The sequence below is a fragment of the Mesoplodon bidens genome (genome assembly GCF_964165515.1).
Source record: "Mesoplodon bidens genome assembly, chromosome: 3".
NCBI classification, from domain to species: Eukaryota; Metazoa; Chordata; class Mammalia; order Artiodactyla; family Ziphiidae; genus Mesoplodon; species Mesoplodon bidens.
The window spans coordinates 169,507,562-169,526,897 of NC_138178.1; the positions used below are offsets into that span (position 1 = coordinate 169,507,562).

Sequence of the window (19,336 nt, forward strand, 5' to 3'; positions counted from 1 at the left end):
ACCTTGGGCAAATGTGTAACCTCTCTGAGCCTGTGTCTTCTGTCAAAAAAATGAGAGAGGAGCTAGCTGGAAGAGCCATTGTAAAGCTTGAGTGAAATAATGTATGTAAAAGCTTGGTGATGGGCACGTAGTAGGTGCTCAAATTGATCTCAGGCCAAGTGGATGAGGGACCAGATTTAGAACAATGGGTCCACTGAGAAATGTATCACATGCACGTGGTCTGTGGATCTGCATTCCACACAGACTTTTAGAAGTTTTGAACTAAAAGGAATCTTTGGGACTATTTAGACCAAAGGATGCAAAGTGAAGTCTTGGGGCCGCATCCAGATGAAAGACACACACACACACACACACACACACACACAGTTTGCACAGATATTTTTTTAAGTATTCAGATTAACTGCCACTTAAAAATTGTATTTCTTTTTAAACACTAAAATCTGAAATCTTGAATGATCTCGAAACTGTCAGACTCAGGGACCCAAAGCTTGCATACCCACATGACAACAACCGGACAGCGTCCCCAAAACCTTCCTTCACGATCTCTTTTACACTTTGTTTAGTCTCTCACTTGGGCTTCCTGTCTGGATTCTGCATGCACGTGAGTTTATGAGGCCAGATTGAGGGCAATCCCTTCGCTTTTACAGGTAAAGAAACGAAGGCTTAAGAAAAGAATGCAAATGTGAGTCCCTCCATCCCCTCCCATAACCAACCCCCCTCACCCCTCCATGGCAGACCTCCCCATGAGATCTCGGAGCTCTTTGTTTAATTACACCCTCAGAGCCCTTCTTAACACAGTGCTTTGGGCAGGCATTCAAGTAACCTATCAGATACCTCTAAGAGATTTTGTCCAAGATTCTCCAGTTCTGCCCTATTAACCTTAAGGTCTTGTTCTTTCTTCTACACCCAATAAATAGTCTTCGGGGTTAGACACAATAATACCTTTGACGTCTTTTGGAAGAACCAAATAATGTGTGTAAAGGTGTCAAGCAAAATGTGACTATTTCATTTTATTAAGCCTGGTATGCTTGACCCATGAAATAAAGGCCTCCCTCCCTCACTTCCCCAACTCCTGCATCAACTGGGGTTTTGACACAGGTTAAAATATAACTTGTTGGAGGTTTTCTAGCAACCTGACTACACGTTTTGTGTTTGGCCCCTTGAGCCTTTGGTTGGGGTTGGACATACCTTTCAGCAAAATCATGATTGTAAGATGTTTCTTTAATTAAATGCAATCTCTTTCTTTATAGCCCCTGCGTTTCTGACCCCCTCCCCGACCCCAGCAGGCAAGCTGGCAGGTGCTCATGGCTCTGATTGCTCCGGGACCCAACCCTCCGGACCTCGCCCACCAAAGCGCTCCTTAATCCACACAGCAGTGTTTTTCTTTTCAAGCCCAGTTTTAAAAAAAGAGACAAAAGTCCATTCATTCTCTTTTCCTTGCCCAGAGTAATCCTCAAATTATGCACAATATCCGGAACAGAGAAATGGCCCCAAATTTACTTTTCTGGTTTCTTGAAGAGCTGACTTAATTGGGCTGAGAGTCAAGGAGGGCCCCCCATCAGGGATGTACCCCAGAACTGCAGTGGGGTTCCCACTTTAACGACCCGTGAAAAGCCACGTGTGTCCATGTGGGTCTGTGCATCTGTTAGTGCGGTGTGTGCCTCTGTGCGTGGTATGTGTCTGCATCTGTATGTGTCTGTTTGTGGTGTGAGTGTATGTGTGCATCTAGGCATGTGTTTGGTGCGTGTGTGGTATGTGTATGCTGCCTGCAGGTGTGTGTGGCGTATATGTGCAAGTGTGTGTGTGTGTGTGTGTGTGTATGTGCCTGCGTGGCTCATCGTCCAGGGCCCTGGCATGAAGGATGAATCGTGGGCTCCCTCCGGAGGTTCTGGACCCTACATGCTGCCTTGTTCTCTCCGTGTGTGTTCCTTGTGATGATGTGAAGGATGGTTTGAAGAGGTTGCCATGGGCGATCTCCAGAACCATTCACACCCAAATCCCCACTTGACAGTGAGGGGATCCGAGGAGCAGAGAGGCAGCTTGAGTTGCCAAGAGTCACAAAGCAAGTTGGTGGCCATCGCCGGGGCTGGAAGCAATTTCTCCTGATGGCTGATCCAATGTGCTTTCTCCCTGATCCCCTTCAGGGGGGTCAGGGCCAGCCTGACAGGGAGCTGGTCTTACAGAAGGACCTGGGTGGGATTGGCAGGTGTGAACAGCTCAGATACGAGGAGTGGCTGGGCGGGAAATTGTGCAAGCAACACCATAAGCGTGAGTGGACAAATGCTTCTCTAAATTGCCAAATGGGAAATAGTTTAGACTTTAACAGGCTAAGAGACAAACTTGAAGATATTATGTAGGTACTTGCAGAACCATTTAAACAGATAACCATTTAAAAATTTAAAAATCATTGACCAAAATTGACTCGCAGGCTAGCCCCTGTTTTGGAGGATATAAGCATCAGAACACATAGACAGACGAATCTGAATTTATGGAACCAGAAACGGGACCAAAGACCACAGGGTCAGAGCCAGTGGAAGAGAGATGGGAACAGGGAACAAAGAAGAAGGGTGGGCGTTGCGTGAGAAGGTGCAAAACAATGGTCACAGATTGGCTTTTGGAATTGGGAGGTCAGGCCCCTGGTGTAGGAGACTCTACCATGGAGTGTTTTCAGAGGAAGGGCTGCATCTCAGCAGCACTAGATGAGTCAATGGAGAGAAATTCCATGGCGAGGCAGTGCTCCAGTGGTCATGAGCCCACCAGCTGCCTGTCCCACATATCCATCACACAATGTCTGATCCCAATGCTGTTGCCCAGTTGCTGGATGAGTGCCCAGGCCCGAAGTCCTTTCCCACTGTCCAATTTGGTCCCCCTATGAGCCTAATGCACATGTGATTCACACCCCAGGGCACCTACACCTGCACAGCCCTCTCTCCCTCAACCCACACCCCTATGGCCTCACCTGGAGGCCCGTATGACCAGTTATCTTTGGAGTAAAGAGTTTGGCCTTGGATGATATGATGGAACCAGCCAGAAGTATAGTTCTATAGGATTATAACCCTGCTGAAGGCTGGTGATGAAAGGTAGTGAGGAAGGGAGAGCCCCCCCCACACATGTTTCAGCTGCACCTTTTTGTGGTCCATTTGCCTGGGAGAAGTGGCTGGGAGTACAGATTTACATGGATTGGTGGGCAGCAACCTGTACTAGAAAGTAAGCTCCAGGAAGGCAGGAAGTTAGTGTTTTGTTCACATTTATACCTGATATTTGGTAGGAGTTCAATAATACTCTTTACTTAAATATTCTTTCCTTAATTCTTAACTTGACTTAAGGATGATCAAGGGCTTGAAAAGAATAAGATGAGGGGTTGATAACAAAGAGGCTTGAGGAAGAGATTTGTGGGTAGCCCTTTCGGAGTGGATCTCGGGTGTAAGAGTGTGGGTGGTATCTAGAAACTTTCACCAAAAGTCTGTCCAGGCAGAAGAGGTTCCTGATAGGTGGACAAGGCAGTCCAGCCCACGGACGTCACACAGTCTCTTTCCCCAGCTACCCCTGTGCCCACTCATGAACCATGTGGGCATGGTGGCAGAGATGGGGGTGCTTAAACTTTTAATTTAATTTACAGACTTCAGGACATCAAGTCAAGACTGTGAATGAAACTGAAGAAAACTGATAGAGCATAGAAATAAAAAAGCTGACTAGTGACACGTTGCTATGCATGCATCTGTTTGTACAGAGGTAGCTCCATTACATGGAATGTGATCTTATTATTTGTGCTGTGGTTTCTCTTTGGAAGCTTAGATATGGAAATGGGAGTGTGCACAGATATTAAGTCTCCAGAGGGGTGGACTGCGGGGCATCGAATGGATTTTGCTCATTCATCACTCATTAAACTCCTTGCAAGATGCCTTCCTGTAATGCAGAAAGGGTAAAGCTAAAATGACATTTCCTGACCCCTTTGCTGCCAATTCCAAATGTGACCTAGATTTCACCCACTCAGATTCTCCTGCACAACTCTCAGGATGGAAGGGAAGCACCAAGAAGACAGCCTGACATCGGGTATTTGTTTTGCTGCTGAGGATGGCCATGGAGACAATGAGACTCTTCACTCAGCGGTTGCCTGGTCTGGCAGCTTCTTACCATGGTGAGGGCCCCTTTCTCCCTCATGGAAGAGGCAGAGTGGCCGTAGGGCCAGAGTCATTCCTGGAATCTCAGACTGCAGCCTACTGCTTCAATCTTTTCCAACAATTTTGTAAGCCACCTAATACCTCATAATAAATCCTTTTCTCAGACTAGTTAGAGTGGATTCTGTTGTCTGCAACTGAACCCTGACTGATTCTAGAATCTCCCCCAACAAGTATCCCCAGGACACTTGCAAGCCCACAGGGGACACCCCATACCCCTAGCAGTGCTTGCAAGGCAGTACTTTGGGATCAGACTAAGTATTCTAGAAACTCCAAGTTTGGATGGCTAAAACAAGACACTTCTTCTGAACCTGCCTAGCATGACTGAGGAAGCCGCTGGGATGGGAGTTGAATAAATAGCTCCCACTGTTGTGTTTATTCGGTGCCAAGCCCTGTGCAAGCTCTTCAGTACTGTCTCATTCATCCTCACAACCACATCCCTTTGAATCATTCAGGAAGATTGAAGAACTTTCTCAAGGTCCATTACCTTGGAGATGCGGTTGCTGGGAGCCAAACATAGATCAGACTGACTCCAATCCTGCTCCTAGAACAGATTCATCCCTATTTTAAGGGGGCAAGCTAAGGGCAAAAACGAACCCTCATATTTTTTTTCCAAGGCCATAAAAATCTATATTTTAAAAAATAAAATTTATTTTGGAATAATTTTAGAAAAATTGCAAAAAGAGCACAAAGTTCACGTACACCCTTCACCGGATCTCTTCTAAGGCTCACATCTCACGTCACCATGGGACATTTGTCAAAACCAAGAAATTAACCCTGGCACAGATTTATTAACAGGGCTGCAGACTTCATTTGCATTTCATCAGGTTTTTGGCCAATGTCCTCTGTTCTAGGATGCAGTCCAGGATACCAAATTCCATTTGGCTTCCTTTTTAAAAAATTTTTACTTTTTCCCTTCCCATCACCTCATTCCAAAGCAGAAGGGCCTCCATTATTTGCAGATGCTCGAGGACAGGAACCACGCACTCTCCAAGTGAGAGGGGCTGTGGGGCAGGACAATTTGGAACAATTTCCCTTGATGCCCATTGGTAGAGGAGCCCTGCTGTTAGAAACTGACAGCAGAAGCCACAGTGAAGACCAAGTGGGAGCCGGGAGCAGGGACCAGGATGCATGCCAGAGGGCAACGGCCGTACAAAATCCCAGCGATGGAAGCCCCCAAACAAGTGGCCCCTCTTGATGCATGATTGGGGGAAGCAGAGTGGAGAAAGGTCACTGCAGGAGCGGCTGGAGCCAGGGTTGGCGAGACAATGACAGAAAAGGCCAAGGCCAGGTAGCTGAGTAATGTTCCCACCAAGGGGTTTCCACGAAAGATGATGAGTCTCTATTAAACATGTCACGGCTGGGCTTGGAAGCCACAGATGAAGACAGAGGTAAGATAATTACTTCCATAGCATGCCGGGCTGTGAAAAAAAAAATTCATAGTCATAAAAATGAGTTAATCACCCAGCCAGGAGTAGGAGAGAGAGAGCTCTGTAAAGATTTAGAAACCGTGTGTGTGTTTAATATAACTTTCACAGTGGGCTGGATTCCCCCAAAGGTGCGAAATGGAAACGAAGGAGACTGAATCTAGTTTTCCCACTGAGTCAGTGTTTTAACACTTGAAGTTTCTGACCCAAGATTTGATGTCTCTGCTGTAGAAATAAACAGGTACACAGTGCTTCGTTACTATAGACGATGCATGCCCGGCACACTATTCCATTATACGAATTAAAGCTTAAAATCAGCAACACCATGACCAATTCCATATTCACCTAAGGGGCAAAGTTCTGTCTTCCTTCAGAGGATATGCTTTACTTTTTTGGACAACTAATTAGGAGGGAGGGGCCTCCGTATCCCTGGCCATATGACTACAAGGATTCTTTGAGGGCATGCGGTATTATTACGCTGAGACTTTAGTCAATGGTCCTGAGATGCCTGGTGACTCCCTTCTTCCAGCTGTCAATGCCTTGTAGCAAACAAACGCTGTTCTTGCTGCAGTCTGATCCTTTGATCTTTGTCTGCAGAGCTGCTCCACCAAGGCAAATACTCAGATGTACAGCACAGGGAAGTATACTCAATATCCTGTAATAACTTATAATGGAAAAGAATCTTAAAAAGAATATATGCGTGTGTGTATATATATGTATGTATTATAATGGGATCGCTTTGCTAGACACCTGAAACTAACACAACATTGTAAATCAGCTATATTTCAACACACATTTTTTAAAAAAGAAAACATAAATTTAAAGTAAGGTGTGTTGGGCTTCCCTGGTGGCGCAGTGGTTGAGAGTCCGCCTGCCGATGCAGGGGACACGGGTTCGTGCCCCGGTCCGGGAGCATCCCACATGCCGCAGAGCGGCTGGGCCCGTGAGCCATGGCCGCTGAGCCTGCGCGTCCAGAGCCTGTGCTCCACAACGGGAGAGGCCACAACAGTGAGAGGCCCGCGTATCACACACACACAAAAATAATAAAGTAAGGTGTGTTAAGATGAAGAAAAAAAAACCTCAGCTGGTGATTTCAACAATGTCGAACTCCAGGGCATGTGCAGTGGAACCTGATCCTGAATCTAGAAAGTTCCAAGTCTTTCTCACTCAGTTCTGGATGCCGCTTAGGCTGCGGCAGAGTCTAGAAGCTTGTTCTACCTTATCCCAGCATCTTAGGAGTAAGGGATCGCAGACACATCACTTCTCGCCTGAGGTGTCCTTCTCTCTCTCCTCCCAAAAGGTGAGGAAGTTTTCTTAAGATAACAGATTAGAAAAAGTATTATATGCATTATGAAAACAATGGCAGATTTTTTTTTTAATTTGGGGAATAAATTATGCCAGAGGCAGAGGCTTTCTGTTTTAAATCCTTCTCATGGAACGTGTTCTAGACTGAAGAGTACACACCCGTGCCTTTGTCAGCAGATTCTGGACCTAAATTTTCCTTTTCTTGGCAAGCCAGGGCCCTAGTTAGGAGCCTTCATTAACTGGGTTCACTTGCTGGTTTCTTAGACCTTTCCTCGAACCTGGGCATGGGACTCCCCTTCTCCTGATTCTGCTGTCCCCTCTGCTGCAGCTTCCAGTGCACTGTCGGTTGGGAAACCAGATCCCCAAACCTAAGAGCAGTTTGTTAAACAAACCATCACAGTGGGGTTTTGATCTGGGGAGGGGTGTGGGAGCAAAGTGTCAGACGGGCCTCCTGTTACCTCCCCGCTGCCTGGATCTGTCTGGGACCATCTCTCTACTCAGAACGCATTTTGGAATTTCCAAAATTTGCTTGGCCTGCCCTCACCCCTGAGACTGTGACCCAGGAAGTCTGGGGAGATGTTGGCAAAATTTATGAAGATGCTTCCCAGGTGATTTGACGCTCACATTGGATTGAGAGACACTATTGCCTTGAGTTCAACCCCTGAAAAAACCAGGCCTCCGTTCTGCCCGGAAGTCAGAATTGAACAATGAGTCGGCCTTAGCCACATGGCATCTTTCTCCTTATAATCTCTTCAGACAAACCCTTTTACCTCAGAAAAAGAACTTCCAAACCACACAATGTTTCATAGGCCAAAATAGAGATTTTTATTTCCAAACATAAAGTAGGTACGTTTTAGAAAACATAAAGCAATAGCAAAAACGTCAAACCATCTTTGAGAACATGGCTACTTCCAACTTGAACAACAGAAAGGGGATGAAAACTTCATATGACTTTAAAACACAGCACTGACATGAAACTAGAGCCCCTCCCTCCCAAGCAGGGAAGGCAGGGAAGGCTCTCGGCCGGCTTTGGACTTGATATGAACCAAGATAATACACACATGTTCCAGGACATTCACTTGGCTCCCACTCTGCTTGCGTTCCCAGAAAGCTTAACTTATTGCAAATGTGTGTTTTACAATCACAAATAATATGATGGGAGTGGATATGGTCCCTGTGTCTACTGTTTACATAATAGAACATTTTAAACAATGACAAAAATTTAGTTTGCTTTTGACAACAAAGCCCACGGACACAGCATCAAACATACACACGTACACACACACACACACACACACACTCCACCATGCGCTCGTCTGGTTCACCGTGCATTAACCAGACCAGTCCAGCCAACATGAATAGCTAGCTGGCCAGTACTAGGTTACTGTCACCAAGTCTTCAAGAGCAAAGGTGGGCTGACTTGGCCTCTGTGGACTTGACTGACGGTAGACAGACTGCAGGGAGGCAGGGATGCCTCCAGGTGGGGTTCTGAGGAGGTGTGGTGCCTTCTGGTTCCTGAGCCCTCCCTTTAGAGGGGTGACGAGAGAAACTAACCAATCCACCGGGCTCACCTGCTTTGGGATGAGAGGGCTGGTCTTTTGGACTTGAAATGGAGGGGAAAGTGGTCATTCCTCCAAAGCTGGTATTGGAAACTTGCCATTTTTCCTGCTTCTGGTACCTTAGGTGCTCAACAAATTCTATGAACACCACTAGTTTCTTTCTCCCTTCCTTTCTTTCTTCCTCTCTCCCTCCCTCCCTCATTCCCTCCCTCTCCCTCTCTCTCTCTTTCTTGATTCTGGAGGCATCTTTTAAAACTAGCCAATCCATTTATTGGTTAAAAATAGATTGTGTACATCAATAAACAGGTTATTTCTACCCTCACCATTACTGTGTTGACCCTGTATACATTCAAATCTTGCCTTAAACATGTTCTAAAAGAAAACATGAATGAATATAAATAAGCAAATGAAAAGAATAAAAGCTGACACTTCCTCAGTGGAGTCCTACAAAATGAAACATAAATGAAAAGAGAATGTAGAGCTAGTAACTGCACGTTCACATATATTTAGATCATAAATGTTTTAAGAAACAGAGGTTGAGAGCAGAAAAAGGGACAGAAATCAAGATATATTTATCCGCAAGCTGTTAAATTATCATTTCCTGGGTTTTTGGCATCTTTGAACATCACTGGTTTCTAAAACACACAGACAGACACACAGAGCAAGAGAGAAACGGGCAAATTAGGACCCACTTAGCTAAGTCTTCCTCTAAGAGCAGGTTGTATGCTAGCCAGAGAAAAAGAGAGGGCATCGTTTTCCAAACCAGCCTGAGGGAGTTTCCAGATGGCAGAGACCTCAGGGGGTCAGCTGACCTTCCCTTTGTGTGGAAGAACAGCAGGGGGAACAACCAGTTGCTTCCATAAGAGGCATAAAATGCTGGAACCAGGGGAAACATCCTGGGTCCAGCATGGTCACCCTGAGGGTCCCAGAGACCACAGGCTGGTGGTATCTGCTGCCCGGAAGCCCAGGGCTGGAAACAAGGGCTGCGTAGCTGTGCTTCTGGGTGGAGATGAACACGTAGTCCACATACACACACATGCACACATGCACATAGATGTGTACACACACACACACCACATTCACACAAAACTTCCTCTGTCCACTTGTTCCTCGCCTGTAAAACTCTAGAACATGCAAGGCCACTGCCTCTGGAGAGAAATGCCTCTTTTTTCCTCCAGTGGAAGGACTCAGAACTGTTCTACAGGCCGCGACATCCCAAAGCCGACTCTGCCCTCCAGCTGCCCTGCAAGAGGAGGTCTATTTCTGTTTTTCCAGGGGATGGCAAGCACCCCGTCTCTGTCCCCCGGCACATCACCCTGATGTTGTCAGCTCTCCGGGGGAGTGGGCCTCAGAAAGAAGCCTTGCGACCCTTCCTCTGGAACATTACCCTCAACTAGCTAACCGGCTGCCAAAGTAGCAGCAGCCCAGGCCTGCCAAGGAAAGAAAAGCAGCTGAGGCTGGAGTTCCACGGAGAGGCCTGGAGCCCATCAACCCGGGGTACAAGCCCCACATCAACCACTCACGCACAAGCCGGTTGCTTTTAGGCAGGTTGCTAACCCTCTCTGTGCTCTGGTTTCAGCATCTAAAAACAAGACCATGGTCCCACGGTGAGGGCTCTGGAAGGAGTCAGGGCCATCTTGCAGGTCCTCAGTTTGTTTCTTCCCTCCCATTTCCATCAGAATAGGGAGAGGGGCAGCCACCCTGTGCTCTGGTTGATGAGCTTAGGAGTAAGCATTCCTGAAAGGAAGCCTGGGACCCTCGGGGAAACTGAGGTTCCTCTGTATGATTACCGCCGCCTGTCTGAACAAGCTGGCTGGGTACCAACCTGTAAGCAGCTGTCACATTACTAGGGCAACCAAAAGGCAGGCACTGGAGGATGCTGAATTGGCTGACTGTTCTTTCAGGCTCTGGGTGCTCTGATTTAAGATCTGTTTTTAAACCATGAGCTTTTGTCTTTTTAATTTCTTTTTAAAAATGAATGCCCCCTTCTGCTTGCTTTGACGAATAGAAGGCCTTTCTCTTGTAATTGAAACCGAGGGAGAAATGATGATTTAAATCCTCTGAATCTGCTCCTCTGCTGGAGGCTCCGTCAGTCGGACGCTGGGAGCCACCTGTGGCTGTGTCCTCCCACGTTCCCTTTCCAGGCCTCAGCGGTTTGCTGGAAAATGGGGGGGAGGGGGGCAGCCTGGAAACGCTCAAGAGAGCCTCTCTTTCCAGGATTTGCACCCGGGAGTAACTCATGTTCCAGAAGAAATTAAAGCAACTACAAATTTCCTGGGCTGGATGCGGACACACAAGTGTTAAAAAGCTTATCCCTGGGCTTCCCTGGTGGCGCGGTGGTTGAGAGTCCGCCTGCCGATGCAGGGGACGTGGGTTCGTGCCCCGGTCCAGAAAGATCCCACATGCCGCGGAGCGGCTGGGCCCGTGAGCCATGGCCGCTGAGCCTGCGCGTCCGGAGCCTGTGCTCCGCAACGGGAGAGGCCACGACAGTGAGGGGCCCGCGTACCGCAAAAAAAAAAAAAAAAAGCTTATCCCTGAGCCTTACACGGCCAGGACGGGTGGCGCGTGGAGGGCTGCCCCTGCACACGCTCTGGCCAAGAGGGGCACTTGATTTATTTTGGTTTATTTACCTGTTCCCAAGTCTTGCAAGAAGGTGGACCTAGAAGTATCCTGAGTGTGGAGGGAATGGCTGTGACACCTTGGGGAGGGAGAGGGACTTGAAAAACTCAGGGACCCCCGTCACCGGGGGAGGCAGGTGGGGGGCAGTGGTGGAAGGTCATTTTCACCCCTCAGTGATGAACGCCCCCAAATTCTGCTGACAGAGCAGGAGACCAAGACACGGAGGGTCAGGATGACTGGGGCCGAGACACCTAAGTGCCACCCCAATCCACTCGACCCCTCCTTGTCACTAAGAGATGCCCATTTTGTTGGAGGATGTGTTTCCAGACTCCTGAGAGATGCAGAGGAACCATGTGACAGTTCTGACCAGTGAGATGTCGACAGAAGTGTCTGGGTGGGGCTTCTGGGAAAGGTCCTGAAAAGCAGGTCCCATGTATTTAATGCTGGGCCTGCGTTCACAGCTCATGGCCCGACCACCTCTCCTCTGTTGCTGACCCAGACGGGTGACAATCCTACTGGGGTGAGAGAAGACGCCACTCCCATTAACTGAGTTCCCAAGTGAGAGGGAATTAGGGTGCATTCCCGACTGGGCTGGGAACACAAGAGGCTTTGCTGGGGGTCACTGTGCTGCCACCAGTGAGAGACACTCAGGTAACAGACTTCAAAGGGAGCCGCTGGCATCTCGGGATCCACAGAGCAAGCAGGGACCTCTCCCCATCTCCCCACTGCCCCAGACGTGGCCAGCCTGGGGCAGGCGTGTCCCTCATCAGGGGAGACAGTTAAGGAGGGTTACAGCAGCTTTGACCAGGCTCACCTGTGTTTCTCTCTTCCTCCTCCCCCTCCCCCTTCCTCCGTCTCTCTCCTCTCTCTGTCTCTCTCTCTCTGTCTCTGTCTCTCTCTCTCTCTCACACACACACACACACACGCATGCACACACCCCTGGGCTGGGCAGTGATGTTCACACTTCTTACCATCTCTCTCACTCTGGGGGACAGAGGAAAAATAAACACACGAAGGTCCCACTGCCACACCCTTCTCAAAAGGCACATTAAAGCTCTTCGAGGTTGGTGCTCAGGAAGCTAGAAAGTCATAAAAATCACAGATGTCTGCACCCACTTTAAGCAAGAGATGACACTTGAAAAGCACCAGTAAATGATGGTTATATCATATCGGCACCGCATTTATATGAAAGTAATGAAAATATCAATTCTCTTTTTTAAAAAAAGTTATGCAAACAAGCTCTATGGCATCACTGTCAAAGTTTTAAAAATATATGCAGACACTCCCACCCACCAGCCCACACGTTACACCTCTCCCCCAAGCCCACACGCAGGACACAACTGTGCTTACATCCTTCGAGCCTTTTCTTTCTGAAGTTACGGATAGGGGTGGGGGGATGGGACGACCGCGAGCAGGGAGCCACCTGGGGTTAGCGGCGACCAGGCTCAGCTCTGGCCTTGGACACCTCTTGCTGTGTGGCTGTGGGTAAGTTGCTTCCCCTCTCTAGGCCGCTGCCTGCTCGCTGTGAAGTGGGAGAGTGGGAGAGGAGATGTTCAGAGGCCCTGGCCACGGCGTTGGCCTTCTTGGGCTGGAGCAACGCAAGCCAGTGGGCATCTGGGCTCAGCTGCCTGGGCCTGAGGTCTTGGTTCACACAGCCCCTGATTTTCCAGTAAAGTGATCGCCTGTGGAGAACGGCTTTGTGGCTTGGTTTCTAAATATCTGGAGAAAAGTGTGCTTTCTGAGTCAGCGCTGAGAGCCCTTGTCGGTGACGCTGTTTCCCCGCCCTGTGGATGTCCAGCTCTTTCTAGTTACAGGGACGCCGGGGTCCCTGTGCTGAGAGCTGTGCTGAGGCTGGGCTTGTGCTAGAAAGGACGGGTCCATGTGCTCCAGAGAGCAGGGGGCAGCGGCACGGGCTGGGGGTCTGGACCCTCTTGGGTCTTCGGTTTCCCCTCTGTTTAAAGGTCTTTCTTGGCCTATAACACTGTGATTTCAAAGGCCCGAGGAATCCCCTCTTGGTCTCCTATGCGTAGCTGAACAGACAAAATCAATTTGTAAAGAGTGGGAACTAAGCATTTTTTAAAAAGAAAAATTTTGTGTTGATTTAGGGAAAATATGATCCAGTTATGAAGCACTTAGGAACCATTCCAGAATTCCTTGGGGAGGAAGGAATGTACTTCCAGCCTCAGGGCCCAGGTGGTTCATGGGCCCGATTGCGAAGCCCCTGCAGAGGGGGCCTGGTGGGGCGCCTGGCTCCTGGGTCCCTCGTGGGCACATGTGTGGGACACAGGACCCACCTCTCTCCAAAGTCCCTTCTGGGAGGAGGAGGGAGAGCCCTTCAGACAGGCTGAGCTCCACGGCGGACCTCCACTCTCTACCTTGGACCCTTGATCTCTGGCCCCTGGCGTGGCAGACGCTCCCCTTTGTCCCTTCAGCCTGAGTCGTAGATGATGGAAAACTCAGCATAAGAGCAACGGGGGTAACACATCTTCCCTGGCACTGTCAGGTGGGTGCTACACACAGAATGTGCTCATCATTCTGTGGGGAAAGCCTAACAACAAGCTTCCTCTCCTTCATTTTCTCCCTGAACAGAGCAGAGAACACATGGCATGATCTAAACATTCTCTGAAGACACACTGTCCTGGCCATGGACCTTCATCACTGGTCTGGGCTATTCGGGCTCCTTGAGGTCCCCATTCTGCTGTGCTTTCTTTTTTTTTTTTTTTTTTTTTTTTTTGGCGGTACGCGGGCCTCTCACCGTTGTGGCCTCTCCCGTTGCGGAGCACAGGCTCCGGATGCGCAGGCTCAGCTGCCATGGCTCACGAGCCCAGCCGCTCCGTGGTATGTGGGAGCTTCCCGGACCGGGGCACGAACCCGCGTCCGATGCCGCTGCACCACCAGGGAAGCCCCCTGCTGTGCTTTCTTAGTTCTGGGTCTGCTCTTTGGAGTTCTTCTTTTCCTCCCTTAATTTCACTCCATCACTTGTCACTTTTCATTGCTGCCACTGAGCCTGCCTGGGATCAGCACCCTTTCTGCTTCTAACCCACAGCATCTAATCTGCTGCCGTTCTAAAAACTAGACAAGCATGGTTGTTCTCATTGTACCTAAAGTAAGAGTCACTGGGCTCTGAATGAGGGTCAGTGTTGTTCTTCTCTGCTGACAGCTCAGAGTCCTCTTCATGGACATCTGGGTGTAGGGCTTGGCTTCTGGATGGGAGGTGGCCATAAAAGCGACCTGTTATTGTTCCTGCTTTCCAGGGCTGACTGCAGACCAAGGCCAAAATGCCACAAGATCCCACTGGACAAAAACACTGCTGGGAATTTTCCCAAAGACAAATAGAGGTCATATATGAAATCATACATACTGAGCATTTACATAGAGAGCATACAAAAATGTTATGCATTATTCCCTAGTCCCACATAGTACATGTTTAGTATAAATAGACTAAGACGACACTGTATAAAAAGTAATTTTGCTCTGGGAATATCAATACAGTATTTACACGGATGCAGCCCGGGAGGCTCTGGCCTGCCCCTGTTTCCAGTTTCCCCAGCATCCTCCGGAGGAGCCTGGGGCACATGGAAGTCTGGAGAAGAAAGGCCCCCGAGCGCCGCCAGGGGGCTAGGTGGGCGGGGGGCCGTCGTAGCGGAGCGTGAGCGTGAAGGAGCGGGCAAAGTTGTTGGCCAGCGTGCAGCTGCGGTCCGCCTCCCTGACGGGGAGCAGGAAGAGCAGCAACAGGCAGAGCAGCAGCAGCAGCTGCAGGGGGAGCGCCACGCAGCACACCTTCCGGCAGAGGGAGCCGAGCCCTCGCCACCGCTGGGTCTGCAGAACCAAAGCAGGAGATGTGAGTGGGCTCTGGAGGAGAGTGGGCTCGGGAGGAGAGGGCTGGGATGATCCAGGAGCAGCAGTGGCTCCGGGTGGACTCTCCAACCGCATCGGCCTCAGTTTTCCCATCTGTGAAGTGGGACTAATGTCAGTTCTGCCAGAAACAAAGATCTCTAGTTTTCTCAAACCGCTCAGAGAGGAAGAGGATAAAAAAGTTACAGGCTTTGTCCATGCTTACACAAATCTTTGCCAGGTTATAAGAGTCCTGGGTGTGAATCTTAAGAAGGTCACTCAACCTCGCTAAACTTCAGATTTCCATCTGTAAATAGGGGGAATAATGGCACCTACCTGATAGAGTTGTCGTGAGGATTCAATGAGACAGAGCCTGGCACACAGCAGGTACTCAAAGCTGCTGCCGTTATTATTATGCATCATTACTATGATCACCATCTTTGGTGCATGTGTTTGGCCAATGGGATGAAGCTACCATCTGTGGGATTATGACTAAAGACCTCTAAGTCAGAAGCCCGTTCAGGCAGAACCATACAGCAGCACTGCAGGGCTCCAGTTGGCCTCGGATAGCCAGTTCCCCTCTGTCCCCACCACGTGCCCCAGTTTTCTCTTCCCAGGAAACAGGGGTGCTGGTGGAAAGGGGGCTGCCTCCTCACCCATTACAAGACACATTACAAGACACATTCATGGGGAATGTAAACCATTTGAAGATGACCTGCTTCAGGGTCAGCGTTTCATAAGTAGCAGAGCAGCTCCCTTGCTGCAATCCACTGAACATCAGCCCTTGACACAGGGTTTGAAAAAATAACAATAAAAGAAAACAAAAATGATCACCATCTAAATCATGGTCACCACCGTCACCACCATAATCACCATTATCAGCATCATCACCACCATGTTCATCATTGTGTTCTTCACCATCACTTTCTTCATCTCCTCCTCCTCTTCCTCTTTCTTCTTCGTTTCCTTCCTCTCTTTGTTCCTCATCAACATCTTCATCATCAACACCCTCAATATCACCTGAATGCCAATCTCACAAGTCAAACGTCTAACGGGTTTCTTTGCTGCGACGTCCATGAAAGCAGCCAAAGGACATTTCCTAAATCCTAGAGGGACTGGCTGGGTTGCAACGTCACGGGAGTGCACAGCCAAGAGCCAGCCACCCAGTAAAGTGGAGGCCCCACAGTCAAGATACAGCATGGTGCAGGGCAGGGGCCCAGTCCTCAGGAGCTTGGCCGACTGGGCTCCAGGGAAGACTCTGTCACACACTAGCTATGTCCATAACTTCTCTAAGCCTCAGTATCCTTCTCTGCAAAATGGGGATAAAACACCTACCCGCATTTTCCAGGTTGTGGTGAGGACTCAAAGCAAAGTACATTTATACACCAATTAAAAAGTATATATGCTCTTGGGACTTCCCCAGTGTTCCAGTGGGTAAAGACTCCGTGCTCCCAATTCAGGGGGCCTGGGTTTGATCCCTGGTCGGGGAACTAGATCCCGCATGCATGCCGCAACTAAGAAGCCCACATGCCACATCTAAGAGTCCATGTGCCACAACTAAGAAGCCTGCATGCCGCGACGAAGATCCCGCGTGCCGCAACTAAGACCTGGTGCAGCCAAAATAAGTAAATAAATACATAAATAACTTTTTTAAAAAAAAGTATATACGCTCTTATTACTAGTACTATTATTATAGAATATACCTACTGGCTCCCTAAAGAACCAAAGGTTCACTTTCCAGGGTACCAAGTCAAGTGATGATAATGATGGTGATGAGGAGGAGGAGGAGGATGGTGAGGATGAGGATGAGGATGATAGTGATGATGATAATTGTGATGATGATGGTGAGGATGATTATAATGATAGTGGTGGGCTTCGCTGGTGGCACAGTGGTTGGGAGTCCGCCTGCCAATGCAGGGGACACGGGTTCGTGCCCCAGTCTGGGAAGATCCCACATGCCGTGGAGCGGCTGGGCCCGTGAGCCATGGCCGCTGAGCCTGCGCGTCCGGAGCCTGTGCTCCGCAACGGGAGAGGCCACAGCAGTGAGAGGCTCGCGTACCGCAAATAATAATAATAATAATAATAATAATAATAATAATAATGATAGTGGTGATAATAGTGATGCTGATGGTGGTGGGGATGATGCTGAGAGGAACGATGCAGGTGTTTCTGCGAGGTTCTGACCTGAGCACTTCTCTCTCTCTACCTCTCATACCTGAGTCATCTCACCCACTCTCCTGCCCCAACTATCCCCTCCAGGTTGATAACACTTGACCCTATGCCTCCAACTTCAGGTGTTCTCACTCACCAAAGGCCCTAGACACTGATTTTGTAAAAACAGACTTCTTACAACCCACACAATGGAGAAGCATTGCTGGCTGCATTTATCTCAGCAGTGACTTCAGGAGAGAGAGTGTGTGTGTGTGTGTGTGTGTGTGTCTGTGTGTGTGTCATTTAAATAGCTGAACGATGTCCACAGAGGAGACAGGATCTTCCCACAGCTGCCAGGCTGGGTCAGACCTAGCTGCCACGTGCTCTTACCCACCTACTTGACTCATGTAGCAATGCCTCAGTCTCTGGGGGCTCTAACTTGACTCTTTGCTTTTTTTGTTTGTTTGTTTCTTTTGCGGTATGCGGGCCTCTCACCGTTGTGGCCTCTCCCGTTGCGGAGCACAGGCTCCGGACGCACAGGCTCAGTGGCCATGGCTCACGGGCCCAGCCGCTCCGCGGCATGTGGGATCCTCCTGGACCGGGGCACAAACCCGCGTCCCCTGCATCGGCAGATGGACTCTCAACAACTGCGCCACCAGGGAAGCCCTTAACTTGACTCTTTGACACTTCATGTTGACTTTGCCCGATTCCAAATCTCTGACCCACCCAGGAGAGGGAAAGAGGGTGAGGCAACATGCAGGCCCCCCCTAGCCTGGGTTCACACCACAACTGAAAACGTGTAATTAGTGGTCTCCCAGGTGGAGATCTGTGTCTAAGGGTCCTGTTTGCTTCTCCTTTCTCAGAGCTAACACTTTGCTTATTTAAGTGAGGAGTTGTGCCTTGGCCACGATCCGCTGGGGAAAACAACTCTGAAGGTCCAAAGCGTGTTTGCATTGACAAGTGTTGACAAGGGGTGATCTTTTTCAAGGAGTCCTGCTGCCTGCCCCATGTCTATTCACACAGAGCTCACATCTTCGTTTTGAGGGACCTGAATTCTAAAATGCCCTTTAAAATAGAAGACACACTTTTATACGATTCTCAAATGCTTAGAAGACAAATGTGTGCACGCACACACACACAAATAGGCATGAACTACTGTCTAAGAAGACAACAAAGAAATTGACAATCTCAGCTCTTCCCAGATCTGGCAGCTTCTCTGTGCCTCAGTTTCCCCATAGAAAGTGCTACGTGTGTTCTGACCCGTTAGAGCTATCCAAAGAGAGAAGGGGCTTCCTCGGGAAGTGATAAGCTCCCCGTTCCTTAGGGTGTGGAAGCAGAGCGTTGATAGCTCATGATGGTGGGGAGGAAATAAATGATTTGTGGAGGGTGATTAAATGCTTGAGTCCTCCAATATCTCCCACGAACCTGAGACTCTGCAGTTTTGAGGAGTTCAGGCAAGATGAGTTTATCACAGTAAATGTGATTTAATCTTCTGCCATTGATGAAAAAGGATGTGGGGGAAAGAAAAGGCTTGGAGTCCTGGGTTCTAACCCTGGCCCTGTCGCTTCCCAGCTGTGTGACCTAGGACAGGTCACTCAGCCTCTCTGAGCCTCAGTGCCTCCATCTGTCAAGGCAAAGGGAGACTGACACCTGCCTGCCAGAGTCATAAGGATGAATAGGGCAATGTAGCTTACGCTCAACATGCAAATGATGAGCCAACATGCCAATGGTCCTTGGCAAATACTCATTCCTTTACTCCTCCAACTGCCCAGGGCAGATGGGCAGCTTCTACTAGACCCTTAAGCTTCCCCCTGCACCCAGGGTGCCAAGAATCAGACACTATCAACCTCCTCAGCCCCATCAGAAAGGAAGACACTGCTCTCCCTAAATGCCACCTCTTGGCCCCTTAAAGGCCCTCACATCCTCCTGCCACAGGGCCTTTGCACAGGTTATCCCTTCTGCTGGAAGACCCATTTCCCTCCTTTCTCTAATGCACCTGGTTAGCTCCTACTGATCATTCTAATCTCAACTTGTGAGTCGCTTCCTCAGGGGAACCTTCTCTGCCTCTAAACCAAAAAAAGGCCCATTACACATTCTCATGGCACCCATACCTTTCCTTTGGGTTACCACTTAAAGTCTGTGTTCCCCTTGGCTCCTTGGAGCTAGGGTCTACATTAGTTTGGTTCATGGCTGTATCTTCAGCTATGTGCAATAAATAGCTACTGAAAGAATGAAACAGTGAATAAAAGGCTCTTTCCCTTCC

At 49.0% G+C, this 19,336-nt stretch overlaps 1 protein-coding gene across 6 annotated transcripts in view; it reads right to left on the reverse strand.

Annotated features, from left to right (window-relative positions):
- Positions 1-7,717: 7,717 nt before the first annotated feature.
- The window catches only part of SYNE3 (spectrin repeat containing nuclear envelope family member 3), a 99,134-nt gene continuing 87,515 nt past the window's right edge, over positions 7,718-19,336 (reverse strand). For 5 of the 6 annotated variants that reach the window (XM_081227851.1, XM_081227849.1, XM_081227850.1 and 2 more), the window contains one exon: positions 7,718-14,395. In XM_081227851.1, the coding sequence (XP_081083977.1) occupies positions 14,138-14,395 (258 nt within the window). In that variant the 3' untranslated portion in view covers positions 7,718-14,137. Of the gene's footprint in view, positions 14,396-14,577; positions 14,908-19,336 lie in introns of those variants that run through there. The other variant, XM_081227847.1, reaches the window with a different exon arrangement.